The following is a 21,860-nucleotide window of genomic DNA, read 5'->3' as shown; positions in this document are numbered from 1 at the left end:
GAGTTGTGAACTTTTTGTTTACAAATTTACAATTGAGTATGCAAATGTATTAGCCATGTAAAAACTAATATAAATACTAAATTCTGAAGTGGATACAGGCATTATTAGCTGAGTTGTGAACTTTTTGTTTACAAATTTACAATTGAGTATGCAAATGTATTAGCCTTATAAAAACTAATATAAGTACAAATTCTGCCGTGGATACATGCATTATTACCTGAGTTGTGAACTTTTTGTTTACAAATTTCATTATTAGCTGAGATGTGAACTCTTTGTTTACAAATTTACAATTGAGTATTCAAATGTATTAGCCATGTAAAAACTAATATAAATACAAATTCTGAAGTGGATACAGGCTGTTGAAACAAGAGCTTTATTCTTGAGTGTAAAATAATTAGTCGGAGGTGCTAGTTTAATTGTATAACTTTATTGATAATTCTTAATTCAGTTCTCTTCAACTTCAATTTTTTCCAACAATGCTAATGGCGTACAACTTCAAGTTCTTTTTCACACTATTTCTTCTTCTCTCTGCCACCCATTCGTTCATATGAGTTGGCAGCATCCGTATAACAGATGTAATGTTACCTAACAGTCAGAAGGCGCGGAATTTGACTATAATCAAATGTACTATTTGGGTTTTGACCCAACATACCGGCCCCCTTGAAAGTATGCGATTGACTTTCAAGAGACAGGTAATAAGGCGAGTTTCCGTATGGGACGGCGGATGATTCCCTTGGCGGTGCGTACGTTGGCTACACGCACGATGTTGTCCGATCCGGCGATGGTGCTGACTACGCGGCCAAGAAGCCACCGTTGTGGGGGAAGATTATCCTCGTGAACAATAACCATGTCGTTGACCGCTAGATTTGGTGCAGTCTTCGTCCAGGTTGTGCGAACTTGGAGCTCGTTCACGTATTCGTGGCTCCAACGGCTCCAGATGTGGTGCTTAATTGCGCTGACCTTCTTCCATCGATCCAGCTTGTCCAGATTGTCGTCGATTGGTGGAGCTTCTGGAAGAGCTCGGAGTGCGTCACCCACTAAGAAGTGACCAGGCGTGAGAGCGGCCAGGTCGTTTGGGTCGGTTGATAGCGGCGTTAATGGGCGAGAGTTCAAAATCGCCTCGACGTCAGCAGCTGCTGTGGCTAGCTCCTCGAAGGTTAGTCTGGTGTCTCGAAGAGTGCGATTGAGTAGTCCCTTGACGCTTTTGACGGCAGCCTCCCATATGCCCCCGAAATGTGGAGCCCTGGGCGGAATGAAATGAAAGTTAATGAATTCATTGCGACAAAAATTATGGATCGATTCAGCCGTTTCTTTCTTGAAGAGGAACTGCTTCAACGCTTCTAGTTTGTTGTTGGCTCCTGCGAAGTTAGTAGCGTTGTCACAAAAAATGTCCGAAGGCAGCCCGCGTCTGGCAATGAAGCGCTTGAGTGATGCAATGAAGCTATCCGTCGTGAGATCTGAGACCACTTCGACATGTATGGCTTTTGTGGCAAAGCAAACGAAGACGGCGAGGTATGCCTTGGTGGGCGGCTTACCCCGGATGCGCAAATAGACGTTGATTGGTCCGCAAAAATCTATTCCGCATCTTGAGAATGGCCGAGACGGTGTGATGCGTTCCTTGGGCAGTTGCCCCATAAGCTGCTTTTCGAGAGTTGGTCGGTAGCGGCGACAATGTATGCATGAGCGAACGACTTGTCGCGCTAAGTCCCTTGCGTTGACTATCCAAAACTGTCGTCGAATTAAGCCGACAAGAGTCCTTGGTCCCGCGTGATAGTTTTGGAGATGGAGACGGCGAACGAACTGAGAGACAAAGGGATCCTTGGCTGGGAGCAGGACAGGATGCCTTTGGGTTTCTGGGTAGTCTGCTAACTCCAGGCGTCCTCCGACTTTTAGAAGTTGGAAACCATCTGTGACCTGGAGAAAGAGACTAAGGTTTTTAAGGTTAGTGCGAATCGGCTGGCCCTTCAGGACCGATGATATCTCTTGAGCGAAGTGATTGGTTTGGATATTCCAGACGATGCAATGCAGCGCCCGCTGCAATTCCGTTGGCGTTGGCGATGGCGATGCACAGTGGTTGGGCTTGTATGGAGACGCGGCCAAAAATAGTTCTAGATGATGTATCGTTACGAAATTAATACCAAAAATCAAGAAAAATGTTTTAAGTATATGTCCAAAAAATTGGCCATGTAGCACGCCTATATCATATAGCTGCCATAGGAACAATCTGTTAAAAATCAACACTTAGTATGAAAAACTTTTTTGTTTTTCAAAATATCTTAACCAATTTCACAGATAATATGTTTGGAACAGGTTTATGCATTCTTACCAAATTTGGTTAAAATCGTATGTCTATATCTTATAGCTCCCATACAAAATTTTTATAAAATTATTTTTTTCCAAGAGCTAAAATTAATTTTTTATCCCTTAATGAGAATGTTGGTGAAATATAAGTGTCCAAAAGTAAAAAAAAAATTATTAACTTATATATTGTGTATTTTATTTGTTTAGCAACAAATGCACACAGCTTAAGGGGGGTAAGGCTAATTCGGTGCAAAACTGCCCACTGTTCAAAAAAATGTTTTGGCGAAACGGCTAAAGTTAGCTTAATGATTTAAATACCATAAATTAACAAAACATTTGAGCCATTTTTTTTAAATTTTTGTATTAAAAAATATTTACAGGCCTACGCTATATTGCTAATCTCCTGAGTCCCCACAAATAAAAGTTGGTTTTCGGTGTACATCCTAACTGTCCACAAAAACGTCCGATATCAAAAAAAAATGTATTGCATTCCTTAAAGAATTAGTGCCCCAAGGTACTTAAGAGACGTTTTTATTTTTAAAAATTTTTCCCGATTTTTTATCAAAATTGGAAGTCAAAACCCAGATTTTCGACTAAAAAATTAAGTTAATTTAAAAAAATATATATATTAACATTAAAAATTTAAAAAAGCTTTACGTGAGTACCTGTACAATTAAATTTCAAAGTTACGTTCAAAATTTCAAACCGATTGGTTAAGTAGTTTTTGAGTTATAGAGTACACCGATTTTCAAAATGGCATTTTTCAGGAGAACGCTTTAAACTTTGTGATTTTCATACATCGAACACCAAACGAGTTCCGTTCAACTACCCATAACTTCGTCAATGTTGTAATAATCGATATAAAACTTGTACACAATATTTTAAGGATATTAAACCTTTATTTAAAAAAAAAAAAAAAAAAAAAAAAAAATACCAAAAAAATTTTTAAAACCCTTACCCTAACCTGTGTTAGTATTTTTAAGATTATAGGCACATAGGCAAATTTCGGCAAAATTTTTTTTACCATTTGTCATTTTAAAAGCGCGACAAACACATTGGCATACATATGAACTGTAGATTATTGTGGGGTCACAACTATAACTTTAGCTAAACATAAAAAATACGTTTAAAGTATAGGCCAGAAACATGATTATTTCACATGAATATAATGAAAACAATAATTATTTTTAATATATGAAATTATATCTCATTTTATAGAAAATACCTTGAACTTCAAAGTCCATTACAAAAAATATTAATTTGGACACGTAATTAATAATCGGACCACTTCAAAGTTCGGTTCGGTTTCGCGATGCGCGTAGCTACGCTTTGCAAATGAATACATCTTCACATCTTTCATTTAATTTTTAAAAAGTCCTTGTAGATTTAAAAAAAAAACTGGTATGCCACAAAGAAGTTTGGATATTTAAGAGACGATCTGTTTACTTTTCGTACATTTTTGTTGTAATAAATTTTTTTATTTTTGGCCTATGGGCGCAACCACTGTGCGATGGAGACTGGGATGGCGTGAGATTACGACAGCGGTGAATGAACCTAAACATCCAGGCGACGACTAATAGGCAGCGCTGATATGAACTGGATTTGTAGACTCCCTCAAGCAGTGGATTACTGGTAGTCTGTACGGCAAACGCTGATTTTCTTTTCTCCAGTTGCACAGCTTCCAGATCAATGTCATTGATGTCTTTATTGTCCCTAGGCCAATATTGCGGTTCTTGACGTAGAAACTCAGGTCCCTCAAACCATATCGATTGTTCCAACTCGGCGATGGTGCAGCCTCTGGACAAGATGTCTGCCGGGTTGCAGTGTGTTGGAACATGTCTCCAGTGACAATCTGATGTCATTTCTTGAATTTCAGCAATTCGATTGCCGACAAAGGTCGATAATGTGGCTGAGTGCTGGCGATTCCAATGTAGAACGATTTGAGAGTCGCACCATAAGTACGAGGTTGGCTCTCTGTCTGCGAAGATTCGAATAATTTTCTGATGGAGTTGTGCTAGCAGATGTGCTCCGCACAGTTCTAATTTGGGTAGAGATAGCTTCTTGGTGGGAGCAACTCTGGACTTGGATGTGATTAGCTGTACCTTGATTAGCCCATCTGATCCGACTGTGCGAGCGTAGATGCAGCATCCGTACGCTCTAATGGAGGCGTCACAGAAGCCATGTATCTGAAGAGATTGTATAGCCGGTTGGAGGCAATATCGTGGTATTGCTATAGACTCCAACGACGTAAGCGACGAAAGAAGGGACATCCAAGCTGTATGGATTCCTTGGGGTACTGACTCATCCCAGTGTAGCTTTAGTAGCCACAGCTCCTGCAGGATGATTTTTGCCACGATGATGATGGGAGTAACTAATCCCAACGGATCGAATAGTGACGATGCAACTGACAAGATAGTGCGTTTGGTAACGTGGTCTGACTCTACTCTTGGCGAAAACGAAAACATGAAGGTGTCCCGTACTTGGTCCCATTTTAGGCCAAGCGTGCTAGTTAGCATCTCGTCGTCCAGCTGTAAGTGTTTTATTGTATTGTCGTCGACAAACTTACAGTGGTTTGAATGCCATTTTGCGAGTTCCAATTGACCATCCTGTAGAATCGTTGTAACTTCCCTCTTGATTTGATGTAGCTCCTCTACCGTGTCCGATCCACCCAGGAAGTCATCCACATAGAACGACGATTTGATGGCTTCAGCCCCAATTCTCAATTTGTCCATGAAGTGGTCGGCTAGATAGGACATGCTGCGTATGGCCAGATACGGTGCAGCCGCCGTACCATACGTTACGGTATTCAATTCGAAGGTGCTTAAGGGTTGCGATGGCGAAGCTCTCCAAAGGATGTATTGAAATCTGCGATCTTGGGCAGACACGTTGACTTGACGGAACATCTTTACTACATCCGCAGTGATTGCATAGCGGTGTATACGAAAACGAAGAAGCAATGTATAAAGGTCTGGCTGAATGGTCGGCCCGACCATTAAAAGATCGTTGAGCGATTTCTGGGACGTTGTCTTGCAAGATGCGTCGAAAACCACTCTGAGCTTCGTTGATGTGCTATTTGGCTTAAGCACGCAGTGGTGTGGAATATAATAATGCGGAGTGTTTAACTGCGGGTGACCCACGAGACTCATATGTCCCAGGTCTTGGAACTCCTGCATGAATTGTACATATTTGGCCCATACCTCAGGCCGTTTGCCTAGGTTGCGTTCGAGCGATAAAAATCTCCTCCTCGCGATGTCGAATGAGGCTCCGAGAGCGGTAGGTGCATCCTTAAATGGGAGTCGTACTTCCACTCGACCATCAGAGTTGCGTCGTACCGTGGTTGTGTAGAACTCCTCACAATTTCGCTGCTCCGGCGTAAGTGTATTCTCGGGAGTCACTACATGATCGATGCGCCATAGACGTTCCAGATTTTCGTCAATTTTATCTAGTACGATAGATGAGTACTGATGGAGGGTTCTGGGATGAGCTCTGCATCGACCAGACACTATCCATCCAAGTAGCGTTTTCTGGAGTACGGGCAGATCCTTTCCTAATTTAACTTGGCCGACTGCCAAGATATCGAAGAAGGTTTCCGTGCCTAAAAGCAAATCGATGCGACGAGACTTGTTGAAGTGTTCGTCGGCTAGCGATGAATGCTGCGGAAGATTCCATGAGGAAATGTCAATTTCCGAATCTGGGTGATAGGCGATGTGTGATGTCACGCAAAAATCAAGGAGTAGCTCGAAATGGTTGTGCCTCGACTTGATATTGGTGGTTGTATGGTGTTTGATTTGCGTTTGCGTCTCTCCAATGCTACGAATCTCTAGGTTGCGTTTGCTCCGAGGCAGTCGGAGACTTTGGGCGAACTCCTCGGATATGAAATTCACCTGAGAGCATGAATCCAAAAGCGCTCTTCCTATTTTGTAGCATCCGGACGCATCCTTGACCAGGACCAGCGCTGTGGCCAGGATGACGCAATCGGAACGCGGTTCCGTGTGAGTATGTGTGACTGCGTCCGAAACTTGTGCAGACTCCGCTTGAGGTTGTGGCAAGGGAGTTGCGGTCGACCCAGGTGAGGGCCGATGAAGCAGAGTATGATGCGCTAACGCACAGGTGCGGCATCTCTGTGTAGACGGGCAGTTGGCGACAAGATGATTCTTGCCGAGACAATTAATGCATAGCTTGTAGCGTTTTACTGCATTGAGACGATTTTCTAGGGCGAGATTAATTAGTTCTGGGCATCTAAAGGTCTTGTGATCTGTATTTGAACAGATGTTACAAGTTTGCGTTGTACAATTGAAGGACAGACTTGCCTGGTTCCTTTGCGAGCGCGATCTATGGCCGCCTGGTTGGACCATAGAGGCTTCAGCAGCAGGCTTCTTATCCGATTCCAAATATTGGCAATGACGTTCGACGACTTGAACACAGTTATCCCAAGAAGGCAAGACGGTATAATCCAATGACTCATTCCATTTCCTCTTGGTCTCCTGGTCCACCTTTCCCATGACTATAGAGATGAGCATGGCCTGACAGATCTGTGTCTCGTTGCCCAACGAACGCAACGAGTTGTACAATGCGGACGCATTGTCGATTAGACTGCGCAACTGCTGACCATTTGCTTTGGCAGCGGTTGGCAAAGCGAAGAGCGACGATATGTTGTCCAAGAAGACGAGAGTTGGGTTGTCGTAGCGCTGCTTTAAGCGATCCAGAGCCTTCGTGTAGTTGTCTGCGGTCACCTGGAATGCTCGTACCGTTTCTAGGGCGGGTCCTCGAAGACAGTTTAGCAACTGGTTGAACTTCTCGATCTTAGACATTGATGGCTGGTGGCCTACGACCTGATTGAACGACGTGATGAAGTTTTGGTACTCGCAGTACTTGCCGTCGAATGTTGGCAACGCTAAGCGAGGAAGCTTGACTGCAGTCGTATGCCCAAAATTAACCGTAGATTCGTTTATGCCTGTGCTGTTTGCTTCTGGTCCAAGCTGTTCTTGAACGCAAACCTTGGCTTGGATGAATAACTCCTCTAACTCGAAACGAGTGCTGCGGTGTAGCTCAGCTGGATCCAACTGCTCTATGGCCTCCTGTGTGGATAAAGCGAGTTTAAAATACGATTCCAAAATCGACAAACGGCAAGCGAGTTCCAACGGAGATAGATTCAAGTCAGGTTCCACTGATTTGCTCATGCGCGTAAGGTTCTTTCGAGCACTCGTTCGCTGAGACTTAAGTTGCTCCAGCGAAGACATTTTGATTGTTTACTTTATTAAATTTCGGGTTGGCGATGCCTTGCTTGACAAGGTATGTGAGAGCGAGCGAGACGACGAGATGTAGTGGAAAGTTTTGCTCACCGAGCAGCGGTGCAAAACGATGGCCAAAGAGGACAGTGCAAAAAAATGTGCTGGGGACGATTGAGGTTATGTATTGGGGGTGCTCCGCTGGGGAGATGTATAGATGAAGGACCGAGACGTCGACTTCAACTATGACTGTGAGGCTTGGAGGATGGCGTGTCCACTCCAACGATGTCCAGACTATATGTTGATCCACAACGACCGTGAACAGTGGCAGGGACTGCTGCAGCGGGAGTTATGTGGCCGGCAGAGGCTCCGGTGGATGCACAAAGGCTGCACCAAGTGGGTGTGCAGACGTGCGAGCGACAAGGTGAGGCGGACGCTGGGTAAACCGGCAGCGAACGCGATGCGCGAATGTACGAAACTTTGGCAGGGCAAATTCGTAATAGCGCGTGCGAAACTTGGTCAAGTAGAAGATGGCGGAAAACTTAACCACAAATCACCACAAAATTAGACAAAATAAACTAGCACTAGTCCTGTCACGGTCGCCAAAATGTTGAAACAAGAGCTTTATTCTTGAGTGTAAAATAATTAGTCGGAGGTGCTAGTTTAATTGTATAACTTTATTGATAATTCTTAATTCAGTTCTCTTCAACTTCAATTTTTTCCAACAATGCTAATGGCGTACAACTTCAAGTTCTTTTTCACACTATTTCTTCTTCTCTCTGCCACCCATTCGTTCATATGAGTTGGCAGCATCCGTATAACAGATGTAATGTTACCTAACAGTCAGAAGGCGCGGAATTTGACTATAATCAAATGTACTATTTGGGTTTTGACCCAACACAGGCATTATTAGCTGAGTTGTGAACTTTTTGTTTACAAATTTACAATTGAGTATGCAAATGTATTAGCCTTGTAAAAACTAATATAAATACAAATTCTGCCGTGGATACATGCATTATTAGCGGAGTTGTGAACTTTTTGTTTACAAATTCACAATTGAGTATGCAAATGTATTAGCCGTGTAAAAACTATTATAAATACAAATTCTAAAGTGGATACATGCATTATTAGCTGAGATGTGAACTTTTTGTTTTCAAATTTACAATTGAGTATGCAAATGTATTAGCCGTGTAAAAACTGTTATAAATACAAATTCTGAAGTGGATTATGCATTATTATCTGAGTTGTGAACTTTTTGTTTACAAATTTACAATTGAGTATGCAAATGTATTAGCCTTGTAAAAACTAATATAAATACAAATTCTGAAGTGGATACAGGCATTATTAGCGGAGTTGTGAACTTTTTGTTTACAAATTTACAATTGAGTATGCAAATGTATTAGCCATGTAAAAACTAATATAAGTACAAATTCTGAAGTGGATACAGGCATTATTAGCTGAGTTGTGAACTTTTTGTTTACAAATTTACAATTGAGTATGCAAATGAATTAGCCTTGTAAAAACTAATATAAATATAAATTCTGCCGTGGATACATTCATTATTAGCGGAGTTGTGAACTTTTTGTTTACAAATTTCATTATTAGCTGAGATGTGAACTTTTTGTTTACAAATTTACAATTTAGTATGCAAATGTATTAGCCGTGTAAAAACTATTATAAATACAAATTCTAAAGTGGATACATGCATTATTAGCTGAGATGTGAACTTTTTGTTTTCAAATTTACAATTGAGTATGCAAATGTATTAGCCGTGTAAAAACTGTTATAAATACAAATTCTGAAGTGGATACATGCATTATTAGCGGAGTTGTGAACTTTTTGTTTACAAATTTACAATTGAGTATGCAAATGTATTAGCCATGTAAAAACTAATATAAATACAAATTCTGAAGTGGATACAGGCATTATTAGCTGAGTTGTGAACTTTTTGTTTACAAATTTACAATTGAGTATGCAAATGAATTAGCCTTGTAAAAACTAATATAAATATAAATTCTGCCGTGGATACATGCATTATTAGCGGAGTTGTGAACTTTTTGTTTACAAATTTACAATTGAGTATGCAAATGTATTAGCCTTGTAAAAACTAATATAAATACAAATTCTGAAGTGGATACATGCATTATTAGCGGAGTTGTGAACTTTTTGTTTACAAATTTACAATTGAGTATGCAAATGTATTAGCCATGTAAAAACTAATATAAATACAAATTCTGAAGTGGATACAGGCATTATTAGCTGAGTTGTGAACTTTTTGTTTACAAATTTACAATTGAGTATGCAAATGAATTAGCCTTGTAAAAACTAATATAAATATAAATTCTGCCGTGGATACATGCATTATTAGCGGAGTTGTGAACTTTTTGTTTACAAATTTACAATTGAGTATGCAAATGTATTAGCCTTGTAAAAACTAATATAAATACAAATTCTGAAGTGGATACAGGCATTATTAGCTGAGTTGTGAACTTTTTGTTTACAAATTTACAATTGAGTATGCAAATGTATTAGCCTTGTAAAAACTAATATAAATACAAATTCTGCCGTGGATACATGCATTATTAGCGGAGTTGTGAACCTTTTGTTTACAAATTTACAATTGAGTATGAAAATGTATTAGCCGTGTAAAAACTATTATAAATACAAATTCTAAAGTGGATACATGCATTATTAGCTGAGATGTGAACTTTTTGTTTTCAAATTTACAATTGAGTATGCAAATGTATTAGCCTTGTAAAAACTAATATAAATACAAATTCGGAAGTGGATACAGGCATTATTAGCTGAGTTGTGAACTTTTTGTTTACAAATTTACAATTGAGTATGCAAATGTATTAGCCTTGTAAAAACTAATATAAGTACAAATTCTACCATGGATACAGGCATTATTAGCTGAGTTGTGAACTTTTTGTTTACAAATTTACAATTGAGTATGCAAATGTATTAGCCATGTAAAAACTAATATAAATACTAAATTCTGAAGTGGATACAGGCATTATTAGCTGAGTTGTGAACTTTTTGTTTACAAATTTACAATTGAGTATGCAAATGTATTAGGCTTGTAAAAACTAATATAAATACAAATTCTGAAGTGGATATAGGCATTATTAGCTGAGTTGTGAACTTTTTGTTTACAAATTTACAATTGAGTATGCAAATGTATTAGCCTTGTAAAAACTAATATAAATTCAAATTCTGAAGTGGATACAGGCATTATTAGCTGCGCTGTGAACTTTTTGTTTACAAATTTACAATTGAGTATGCCGTGTAAAAACTAATATAAATACAAATTCGGAAGTCGATACAGGCATTATTAGCTGAGCTGTGAACTTTTTGTTTACAAATTTACAATTGAGTATGCAAATGTATTAGCCTTATAAAAACTAATATAAGTACAAATTCTGCCGTGGATACATGCATTATTACCTGAGTTGTGAACTTTTTGTTTACAAATTTCATTATTAGCTGAGATGTGAACTCTTTGTTTACAAATTTACAATTGAGTATTCAAATGTATTAGCCATGTAAAAACTAATATAAATACAAATTCTGAAGTGGATACAGGCATTATTAGCTGAGTTGTGAACTTTTTGTTTACAAATTTACAATTGAGTATGCAAATGTATTAGCCTTGTAAAAACTAATATAAATACAAATTCTGCCGTGGATACATGCATTATTAGCGGAGTTGTGAACTTTTTGTTTACAAATTCACAATTGAGTATGCAAATGTATTAGCCGTGTAAAAACTATACACATTCTGCCATGGACACATTCATTATTAGCGGAGTTGTGAACTTTTTGTTTACAAATTTCATTATTAGCTGAGATGTGAACTTTTTGTTTACAAATTTACAATTTAGTATGCAAATGTATTAGCCGTGTAAAAACTATTATAAATACAAATTCTAAAGTGGATACATGCATTATTAGCTGAGATGTGAACTTTTTGTTTTCAAATTTACAATTGAGTATGCAAATGTATTAGCCGTGTAAAAACTGTTATAAATACAAATTCTGAAGTGGATTATGCATTATTATCTGAGTTGTGAACTTTTTGTTTACAAATTTACAATTGAGTATGCAAATGTATTAGCCATGTAAAAACTAATATAAATACAAATTCTGCCGTGGATACATTCATTATTAGCGGAGTTGTTAACTTTTTGTTTACAAATTTACAATTGAGTATGCAAATGTATTAGCCTTGTAAAAACTAATATAAATACAAATTCTGAAGTGGATACAGGCATTATTAGCTGAGTTGTGAACTTTTTGTTTACAAATTTACAATTGAGTATGCAAATGTATTAGCCTTGTAAAAACTAATATAAATACAAATTCTGCCGTGGATACATGCATTATTAGCGGAGTTTTGAACTTTTTGTTTACAAATTTACAATTGAGTATGCAAATGTATTAGCCATGTAAAAACTAATATAAATACAAATTCTGCCGTGGATACAGGCATTATTAGCTGAGTTGTGAACTTTTTGTTTACAAATTTACAATTGAGTATGCAAATGTATTAGCCTTGTAAAAACTAATATAAATACAAATTCTGAAGTGGATACAGGCATTATTAGCTGAGTTGTGAACTTTTTGTTTACAAATTTACAATTGAGTATGCAAATGTATTAGCCTTGTAAAAACTAATATAAATACAAATTCTGAAGTGGATATAGGCATTATTAGCTGAGTTGTGAACTTTTTGTTTACAAATTTACAATTGAGTATGCAAATGTATTAGCCTTGTAAAAACTAATATAAATTCAAATTCTGAAGTGGATACAGGCATTATTAGCTGCGCTGTGAACTTTTTGTTTACAAATTTACAATTGAGTATGCCGTGTAAAAACTAATATAAATACAAATTCGGAAGTCGATACAGGCATTATTAGCTGAGCTGTGAACTTTTTGTTTACAAATTTACAATTGAGTATGCAAATGTATTAGCCTTGTAAAAACTAATATAAATACAAATTCTGAAGTGGATACATGCATTATTAGCGGAGTTGTGAACTTTTTGTTTACAAATTTACAATTGAGTATGCAAATGTATTAGCCATGTAAAAACTAATATAAATACAAATTCTGCCGTGGATACAGGCATTATTAGCTGAGTTGTGAACTTTTTGTTTACAAATTTACAATTGAGTATGCAAATGTATTAGCCTTGTAAAAACTAATATAAATACAAATTCTGAAGTGGATACAGGCATTATTAGCTGAGTTGTGAACTTTTTGTTTACAAATTTACAATTGAGTATGCAAATGTATTAGCCTTGTAAAAACTAATATAAATACAAATTCTGCCGTGGATACATGCATTATTAGCGGAGTTGTGAACTTTTTGTTTACAAATTCACAATTGAGTATGCAAATGTATTAGCCGTGTAAAAACTATACACATTCTGCCGTGGATACATTCATTATTAGCGGAGTTGTGAACTTTTTGTTTACAAATTTCATTATTAGCTGAGATGTGAACTTTTTGTTTACAAATTTACAATTTAGTATGCAAATGTATTAGCCTTGTAAAAACTTATATAAATACAAATTCTGAAGTGGATACAGGCATTATTAGCTGAGTTGTGAACTTTTTGTTTACAAATTTACAATTGAGTATGCAAATGTATTAGCCTTGTAAAAACTAATATAAATACAAATTCTGCCGTGGATACATGCATTATTAGCGGAGTTGTGAACTTTTTGTTTACAAATTTACAATTGAGTATGCAAATGTATTAGCCATGTAAAAACTAATATAAATACAAATTCTGCCGTGGATACAGGCATTATTAGCTGAGTTGTGAACTTTTTGTTTACAAATTTACAATTGAGTATGCAAATGTATTAGCCTTGTAAAAACTAATATAAATACAAATTCTGAAGTGGATACAGGCATTATTAGCTGAGTTGTGAACTTTTTGTTTACAAATTTACAATTGAGTATGCAAATGTATTAGCCTTGTAAAAACTAATATAAATACAAATTCTGCCGTGGATACATTCATTATTAGCGGAGTTGTGAACTTTTTGTTTACAAATTTACAATTGAGTATGCAAATGTATTAGCCTTGTAAAAACTAATATAAATACAAATTCGGAAGTGGATACAGGCATTATTAGCTGAGTTGTGAACTTTTTTGTTTACAAATTTACAATTGAGTATGCAAATGTATTAGCCTTGTAAAAACTAATATAAGTACAAATTCTACCATGGATACATGCATTATTAGCTGAGTTGTGAACTTTTTGTTTACAAATTTGCAATTGAGTATGCAAATGTATTAGCCATGTAAAAACTAATATAAATACAAATTCTGAAGTGGATACAGGCATTATTAGCTGAGTTGTGAACTTTTTGTTTACAAATTTACAATTGAGTATGCAAATGAATTAGCCTTGTAAAAACTAATATAAATATAAATTCTGCCGTGGATACATGCATTATTAGCGGAGTTGTGAACTTTTTGTTTACAAATTTACAATTGAGTATGCAAATGTATTAGCCTTGTAAAAACTAATATAAATACAAATTCTGAAGTGGATACATGCATTATTAGCGGAGTTGTGAACTTTTTGTTTACAAATTTACAATTGAGTATGCAAATGTATTAGCCATGTAAAAACTAATATAAATACAAATTCTGAAGTGGATACAGGCATTATTAGCTGAGTTGTGAACTTTTTGTTTACAAATTTACAATTGAGTATGCAAATGAATTAGCCTTGTAAAAACTAATATAAATATAAATTCTGCCGTGGATACATGCATTATTAGCGGAGTTGTGAACTTTTTGTTTACAAATTTACAATTGAGTATGCAAATGTATTAGCCTTGTAAAAACTAATATAAATACAAATTCTGAAGTGGATACAGGCATTATTAGCTGAGTTGTGAACTTTTTGTTTACAAATTTACAATTGAGTATGCAAATGTATTAGCCTTGTAAAAACTAATATAAATACAAATTCTGCCGTGGATACATGCATTATTAGCGGAGTTGTGAACCTTTTGTTTACAAATTTACAATTGAGTATGAAAATGTATTAGCCGTGTAAAAACTATTATAAATACAAATTCTAAAGTGGATACATGCATTATTAGCTGAGATGTGAACTTTTTGTTTTCAAATTTACAATTGAGTATGCAAATGTATTAGCCTTGTAAAAACTAATATAAATACAAATTCGGAAGTGGATACAGGCATTATTAGCTGAGTTGTGAACTTTTTGTTTACAAATTTACAATTGAGTATGCAAATGTATTAGCCTTGTAAAAACTAATATAAGTACAAATTCTACCATGGATACAGGCATTATTAGCTGAGTTGTGAACTTTTTGTTTACAAATTTGCAATTGAGTATGCAAATGTATTAGCCATGTAAAAACTAATATAAATACTAAATTCTGAAGTGGATACAGGCATTATTAGCTGAGTTGTGAACTTTTTGTTTACAAATTTACAATTGAGTATGCAAATGTATTAGGCTTGTAAAAACTAATATAAATACAAATTCTGAAGTGGATATAGGCATTATTAGCTGAGTTGTGAACTTTTTGTTTACAAATTTACAATTGAGTATGCAAATGTATTAGCCTTGTAAAAACTAATATAAATTCAAATTCTGAAGTGGATACAGGCATTATTAGCTGCGCTGTGAACTTTTTGTTTACAAATTTACAATTGAGTATGCCGTGTAAAAACTAATATAAATACAAATTCGGAAGTCGATACAGGCATTATTAGCTGAGCTGTGAACTTTTTGTTTACAAATTTACAATTGAGTATGCAAATGTATTAGCCTTATAAAAACTAATATAAGTACAAATTCTGCCGTGGATACATGCATTATTACCTGAGTTGTGAACTTTTTGTTTACAAATTTCATTATTAGCTGAGATGTGAACTCTTTGTTTACAAATTTACAATTGAGTATTCAAATGTATTAGCCATGTAAAAACTAATATAAATACAAATTCTGAAGTGGATACAGGCATTATTAGCTGAGTTGTGAACTTTTTGTTTACAAATTTACAATTGAGTATGCAAATGTATTAGCCTTGTAAAAACTAATATAAATACAAATTCTGCCGTGGATACATGCATTATTAGCGGAGTTGTGAACTTTTTGTTTACAAATTCACAATTGAGTATGCAAATGTATTAGCCGTGTAAAAACTATACACATTCTGCCATGGACACATTCATTATTAGCGGAGTTGTGAACTTTTTGTTTACAAATTTCATTATTAGCTGAGATGTGAACTTTTTGTTTACAAATTTACAATTTAGTATGCAAATGTATTAGCCGTGTAAAAACTATTATAAATACAAATTCTAAAGTGGATACATGCATTATTAGCTGAGATGTGAACTTTTTGTTTTCAAATTTACAATTGAGTATGCAAATGTATTAGCCGTGTAAAAACTGTTATAAATACAAATTCTGAAGTGGATTATGCATTATTATCTGAGTTGTGAACTTTTTGTTTACAAATTTACAATTGAGTATGCAAATGTATTAGCCATGTAAAAACTAATATAAATACAAATTCTGCCGTGGATACATTCATTATTAGCGGAGTTGTTAACTTTTTGTTTACAAATTTACAATTGAGTATGCAAATGTATTAGCCTTGTAAAAACTAATATAAATACAAATTCTGAAGTGGATACAGGCATTATTAGCTGAGTTGTGAACTTTTTGTTTACAAATTTACAATTGAGTATGCAAATGTATTAGCCTTGTAAAAACTAATATAAATACAAATTCTGCCGTGGATACATGCATTATTAGCGGAGTTTTGAACTTTTTGTTTACAAATTTACAATTGAGTATGCAAATGTATTAGCCATGTAAAAACTAATATAAATACAAATTCTGCCGTGGATACAGGCATTATTAGCTGAGTTGTGAACTTTTTGTTTACAAATTTACAATTGAGTATGCAAATGTATTAGCCTTGTAAAAACTAATATAAATACAAATTCTGAAGTGGATACAGGCATTATTAGCTGAGTTGTGAACTTTTTGTTTACAAATTTACAATTGAGTATGCAAATGTATTAGCCTTGTAAAAACTAATATAAATACAAATTCTGAAGTGGATATAGGCATTATTAGCTGAGTTGTGAACTTTTTGTTTACAAATTTACAATTGAGTATGCAAATGTATTAGCCTTGTAAAAACTAATATAAATTCAAATTCTGAAGTGGATACAGGCATTATTAGCTGCGCTGTGAACTTTTTGTTTACAAATTTACAATTGAGTATGCCGTGTAAAAACTAATATAAATACAAATTCGGAAGTCGATACAGGCATTATTAGCTGAGCTGTGAACTTTTTGTTTACAAATTTACAATTGAGTATGCAAATGTATTAGCCTTGTAAAAACTAATATAAATACAAATTCTGAAGTGGATACATGCATTATTAGCGGAGTTGTGAACTTTTTGTTTACAAATTTACAATTGAGTATGCAAATGTATTAGCCATGTAAAAACTAATATAAATACAAATTCTGCCGTGGATACAGGCATTATTAGCTGAGTTGTGAACTTTTTGTTTACAAATTTACAATTGAGTATGCAAATGTATTAGCCTTGTAAAAACTAATATAAATACAAATTCTGAAGTGGATACAGGCATTATTAGCTGAGTTGTGAACTTTTTGTTTACAAATTTACAATTGAGTATGCAAATGTATTAGCCTTGTAAAAACTAATATAAATACAAATTCTGCCGTGGATACATGCATTATTAGCGGAGTTGTGAACTTTTTGTTTACAAATTCACAATTGAGTATGCAAATGTATTAGCCGTGTAAAAACTATACACATTCTGCCGTGGATACATTCATTATTAGCGGAGTTGTGAACTTTTTGTTTACAAATTTCATTATTAGCTGAGATGTGAACTTTTTGTTTACAAATTTACAATTTAGTATGCAAATGTATTAGCTTTGTAAAAACTAATATAAATACAAATTCTGAAGTGGATACAGGCATTATTAGCTGAGTTGTGAACTTTTTGTTTACAAATTTACAATTGAGTATGCAAATGTATTAGCCTTGTAAAAACTAATATAAATACAAATTCTGCCGTGGATACATGCATTATTAGCGGAGTTGTGAACTTTTTGTTTACAAATTTACAATTGAGTATGCAAATGTATTAGCCATGTAAAAACTAATATAAATACAAATTCTGCCGTGGATACAGGCATTATTAGCTGAGTTGTGAACTTTTTGTTTACAAATTTACAATTGAGTATGCAAATGTATTAGCCTTGTAAAAACTAATATAAATACAAATTCTGAAGTGGATACAGGCATTATTAGCTGAGTTGTGAACTTTTTGTTTACAAATTTACAATTGAGTATGCAAATGTATTAGCCTTGTAAAAACTAATATAAATACAAATTCTGCCGTGGATACATTCATTATTAGCGGAGTTGTGAACTTTTTGTTTACAAATTTACAATTGAGTATGCAAATGTATTAGCCTTGTAAAAACTAATATAAATACAAATTCGGAAGTGGATACAGGCATTATTAGCTGAGTTGTGAACTTTTTGTTTACAAATTTACAATTGAGTATGCAAATGTATTAGCCTTGTAAAAACTAATATAAGTACAAATTCTACCATGGATACATGCATTATTAGCTGAGTTGTGAACTTTTTGTTTACAAATTTGCAATTGAGTATGCAAATGTATTAGCCATGTAAAAACTAATATAAATACTAAATTCTGAAGTGGATACAGGCATTATTAGCTGAGTTGTGAACTTTTTGTTTACAAATTTACAATTGAGTATGCAAATGTATTAGGCTTGTAAAAACTAATATAAATACAAATTCTGAAGTGGATATAGGCATTATTAGCTGAGTTGTGAACTTTTTGTTTACAAATTTACAATTGAGTATGCAAATGTATTAGCCTTGTAAAAACTAATATAAATTCAAATTCTGAAGTGGATACAGGCATTATTAGCTGCGCTGTGAACTTTTTGTTTACAAATTTACAATTGAGTATGCCGTGTAAAAACTAATATAAATACAAATTCGGAAGTCGATACAGGCATTATTAGCTGAGCTGTGAACTTTTTGTTTACAAATTTACAATTGAGTATGCAAATGTATTAGCCTTGTAAAAACTAATATAAATACAAATTCTGAAGTGGATACATGCATTATTAGCGGAGTTGTGAACTTTTTGTTTACAAATTTACAATTGAGTATGCAAATGTATTAGCCATGTAAAAACTAATATAAATACAAATTCTGCCGTGGATACAGGCATTATTAGCTGAGTTGTGAACTTTTTGTTTACAAATTTACAATTGAGTATGCAAATGTATTAGCCTTGTAAAAACTAATATAAATACAAATTCTGAAGTGGATACAGGCATTATTAGCTGAGTTGTGAACTTTTTGTTTACAAATTTACAATTGAGTATGCAAATGTATTAGCCTTGTAAAAACTAATATAAATACAAATTCTGCCGTGGATACATGCATTATTAGCGGAGTTGTGAACTTTTTGTTTACAAATTCACAATTGAGTATGCAAATGTATTAGCCGTGTAAAAACTATACACATTCTGCCGTGGATACATTCATTATTAGCGGAGTTGTGAACTTTTTGTTTACAAATTTCATTATTAGCTGAGATGTGAACTTTTTGTTTACAAATTTACAATTTAGTATGCAAATGTATTAGCCGTGTAAAAACTATTATAAATACAAATTCTAAAGTGGATACATGCATTATTAGCTGAGATGTGAACTTTTTGTTTTCAAATTTACAATTGAGTATGCAAATGTATTAGCCGTGTAAAAACTGTTATAAATACAAATTCTGAAGTGGATTATGCATTATTATCTGAGTTGTGAACTTTTTGTTTACAAATTTACAATTGAGTATGCAAATGTATTAGCCATGTAAAAACTAATATAAATACAAATTCTGCCGTGGATACATTCATTATTAGCGGAGTTGTTAACTTTTTGTTTACAAATTTACAATTGAGTATGCAAATGTATTAGCCTTGTAAAAACTAATATAAATACAAATTCTGAAGTGGATACAGGCATTATTAGCTGAGTTGTGAACTTTTTGTTTACAAATTTACAATTGAGTATGCAAATGTATTAGCCTTGTAAAAACTAATATAAATAGAAATTCTGCCGTGGATACATGCATTATTAGCGGAGTTGTGAACTTTTTGTTTACAAATTTACAATTGAGTATGCAAATGTATTAGCCATGTAAAAACTAATATAAATACAAATTCTGCCGTGGATACAGGCATTATTAGCTGAGTTGTGAACTTTTTGTTTACAAATTTACAATTGAGTATGCAAATGTATTAGCCTTGTAAAAACTAATATAAATACAAATTCTGAAGTGGATACAGGCATTATTAGCTGAGTTGTGAACTTTTTGTTTACAAATTTACAATTGAGTATGCAAATGTATTAGCCTTGTAAAAACTAATATAAATACAAATTCTGCCGTGGATACATTCATTATTAGCGGAGTTGTGAACTTTTTGTTTACAAATTTACAATTGAGTATGCAAATGTATTAGCCTTGTAAAAACTAATATAAATACAAATTCGGAAGTGGATACAGGCATTATTTGCTGAGTTGTGAACTTTTTGTTTACAAATTTACAATTGAGTATGCAAATGTATTAGCCTTGTAAAAACTAATATAAGTACAAATTCTACCATGGATACATGCATTATTAGCTGAGTTGTGAACTTTTTGTTTACAAATTTGCAATTGAGTATGCAAATGTATTAGCCATGTAAAAACTAATATAAATACTAAATTCTGAAGTGGATACAGGCATTATTAGCTGAGTTGTGAACTTTTTGTTTACAAATTTACAATTGAGTATGCAAATGTATTAGGCTTGTAAAAACTAATATAAATACAAATTCTGAAGTGGATATAGGCATTATTAGCTGAGTTGTGAACTTTTTGTTTACAAATTTACAATTGAGTATGCAAATGTATTAGCCTTGTAAAAACTAATATAAATTCAAATTCTGAAGTGGATACAGGCATTATTAGCTGCGCTGTGAACTTTTTGTTTACAAATTTACAATTGAGTATGCCGTGTAAAAACTAATATAAATACAAATTCGGAAGTCGATACAGGCATTATTAGCTGAGCTGTGAACTTTTTGTTTACAAATTTACAATTGAGTATGCAAATGTATTAGCCTTGTAAAAACTAATATAAATACAAATTCTGAAGTGGATACAGGCATTATTAGCGGAGTTGTGAACTTTTTGCTTACAAATTTACAATTGAGTATGCAAATGTATTAGCCATGTAAAAACTAATATAAATACAAATTCAGAAGTGGATACAGGCATTATTAGCTGAGTTGTGAACTTTTTGTTTACAAATTTACAATTGAGTATGCAAATGTATTAGCCTTGTAAAAACTAATATAAATACAAATTCTGCCGTGGATACATTCATTATTAGCGGAGTTGTGAACTTTTTGTTTACAAATTTACAATTGAGTATGCAAATGTATTAGCCATGTAAAAACTAATATAAATACTAAATTCTGAAGTGGATACAGGCATTATTAGCTGTGTTGTGAACTTTTTGTTTACAAATTTACAATTGAGTATGCAAATGAATTAGCCTTGTAAAAACTAATATAAATATAAATTCTGCCGTGGATACATGCATTATTAGCGGAGTTGTGAACTTTTTGTTTACAAATTTACAATTGAGTATGCAAATGTATTAGCCTTGTAAAAACTAATATAAATACAAATTCTGAAGTGGATACAGGCATTATTAGCTGAGTTGTGAACTTTTTGTTTACAAATTTACAATTGAGTATGCAAATGTATTAGCCTTGTAAAAACTAATATAAATACAAATTCTGAAGTGGATACATGCATTATTAGCGGAGTTGTGAACTTTTTGTTTACAAATTTACAATTGAGTATGCAAATGTATTAGCCTTGTAAAAACTAATATAAATACAAATTCTGAAGTGGATACAGGCATTATTAGCTGAGTTGTGAACTTTTTGTTTACAAATTCACAATTGAGTATGCAAATGTATTAGCCGTGTAAAAACTATACACATTCTGCCGTGGATACATTCATTATTAGCGGAGTTGTGAACTTTTTGTTTACAAATTTCATTATTAGCTGAGATGTGAACTTTTTGTTTACAAATTTACAATTTAGTATGCAAATGTATTAGCCTTGTAAAAACTAATATAAATACAAATTCTGAAGTGGATACAG

General features: G+C 34.1%; 1 protein-coding gene across 1 annotated transcript; it reads right to left on the bottom strand.

Moving 5' to 3' along the window:
• Nucleotides 1-681: 681 nt before the first annotated feature.
• LOC121502313 (uncharacterized) lies at nt 682-7,541 on the bottom strand. The gene is made up of 2 exons (XM_070288940.1): nt 3,839-7,541; nt 682-2,108 (listed from the first exon to the last, which is right to left on the bottom strand). Exons 1-2 carry the CDS (start codon nt 7,539-7,541, stop codon nt 682-684), a joined length of 5,130 nt encoding a protein of 1,709 aa, XP_070145041.1.
• Between the last annotated feature and the right edge of the window lie 14,319 nt (nt 7,542-21,860).

Source organism: Drosophila kikkawai, unplaced genomic scaffold (genome assembly GCF_030179895.1).
Source record: "Drosophila kikkawai strain 14028-0561.14 unplaced genomic scaffold, DkikHiC1v2 scaffold_255, whole genome shotgun sequence".
NCBI classification, from domain to species: domain Eukaryota; kingdom Metazoa; phylum Arthropoda; class Insecta; order Diptera; family Drosophilidae; genus Drosophila; species Drosophila kikkawai.
This window is presented reverse-complemented; position numbering and strand designations above follow the sequence as displayed.

Bases quoted from the DNA above. Each gene is read 5' to 3' on its own strand.
- LOC121502313 (XM_070288940.1), bottom strand. From the start codon at position 7,541: ATGTCTTCGCTGGAGCAACTTAAGTCTCAGCGAACGAGTGCTCGAAAG. The intron at 2,109-3,838 runs GTAATCTCACGC...TACATCATCTAG, and splicing joins TAGGTTCATTCACCGCTGTC to AACTATTTTTGGCCGCGTCT.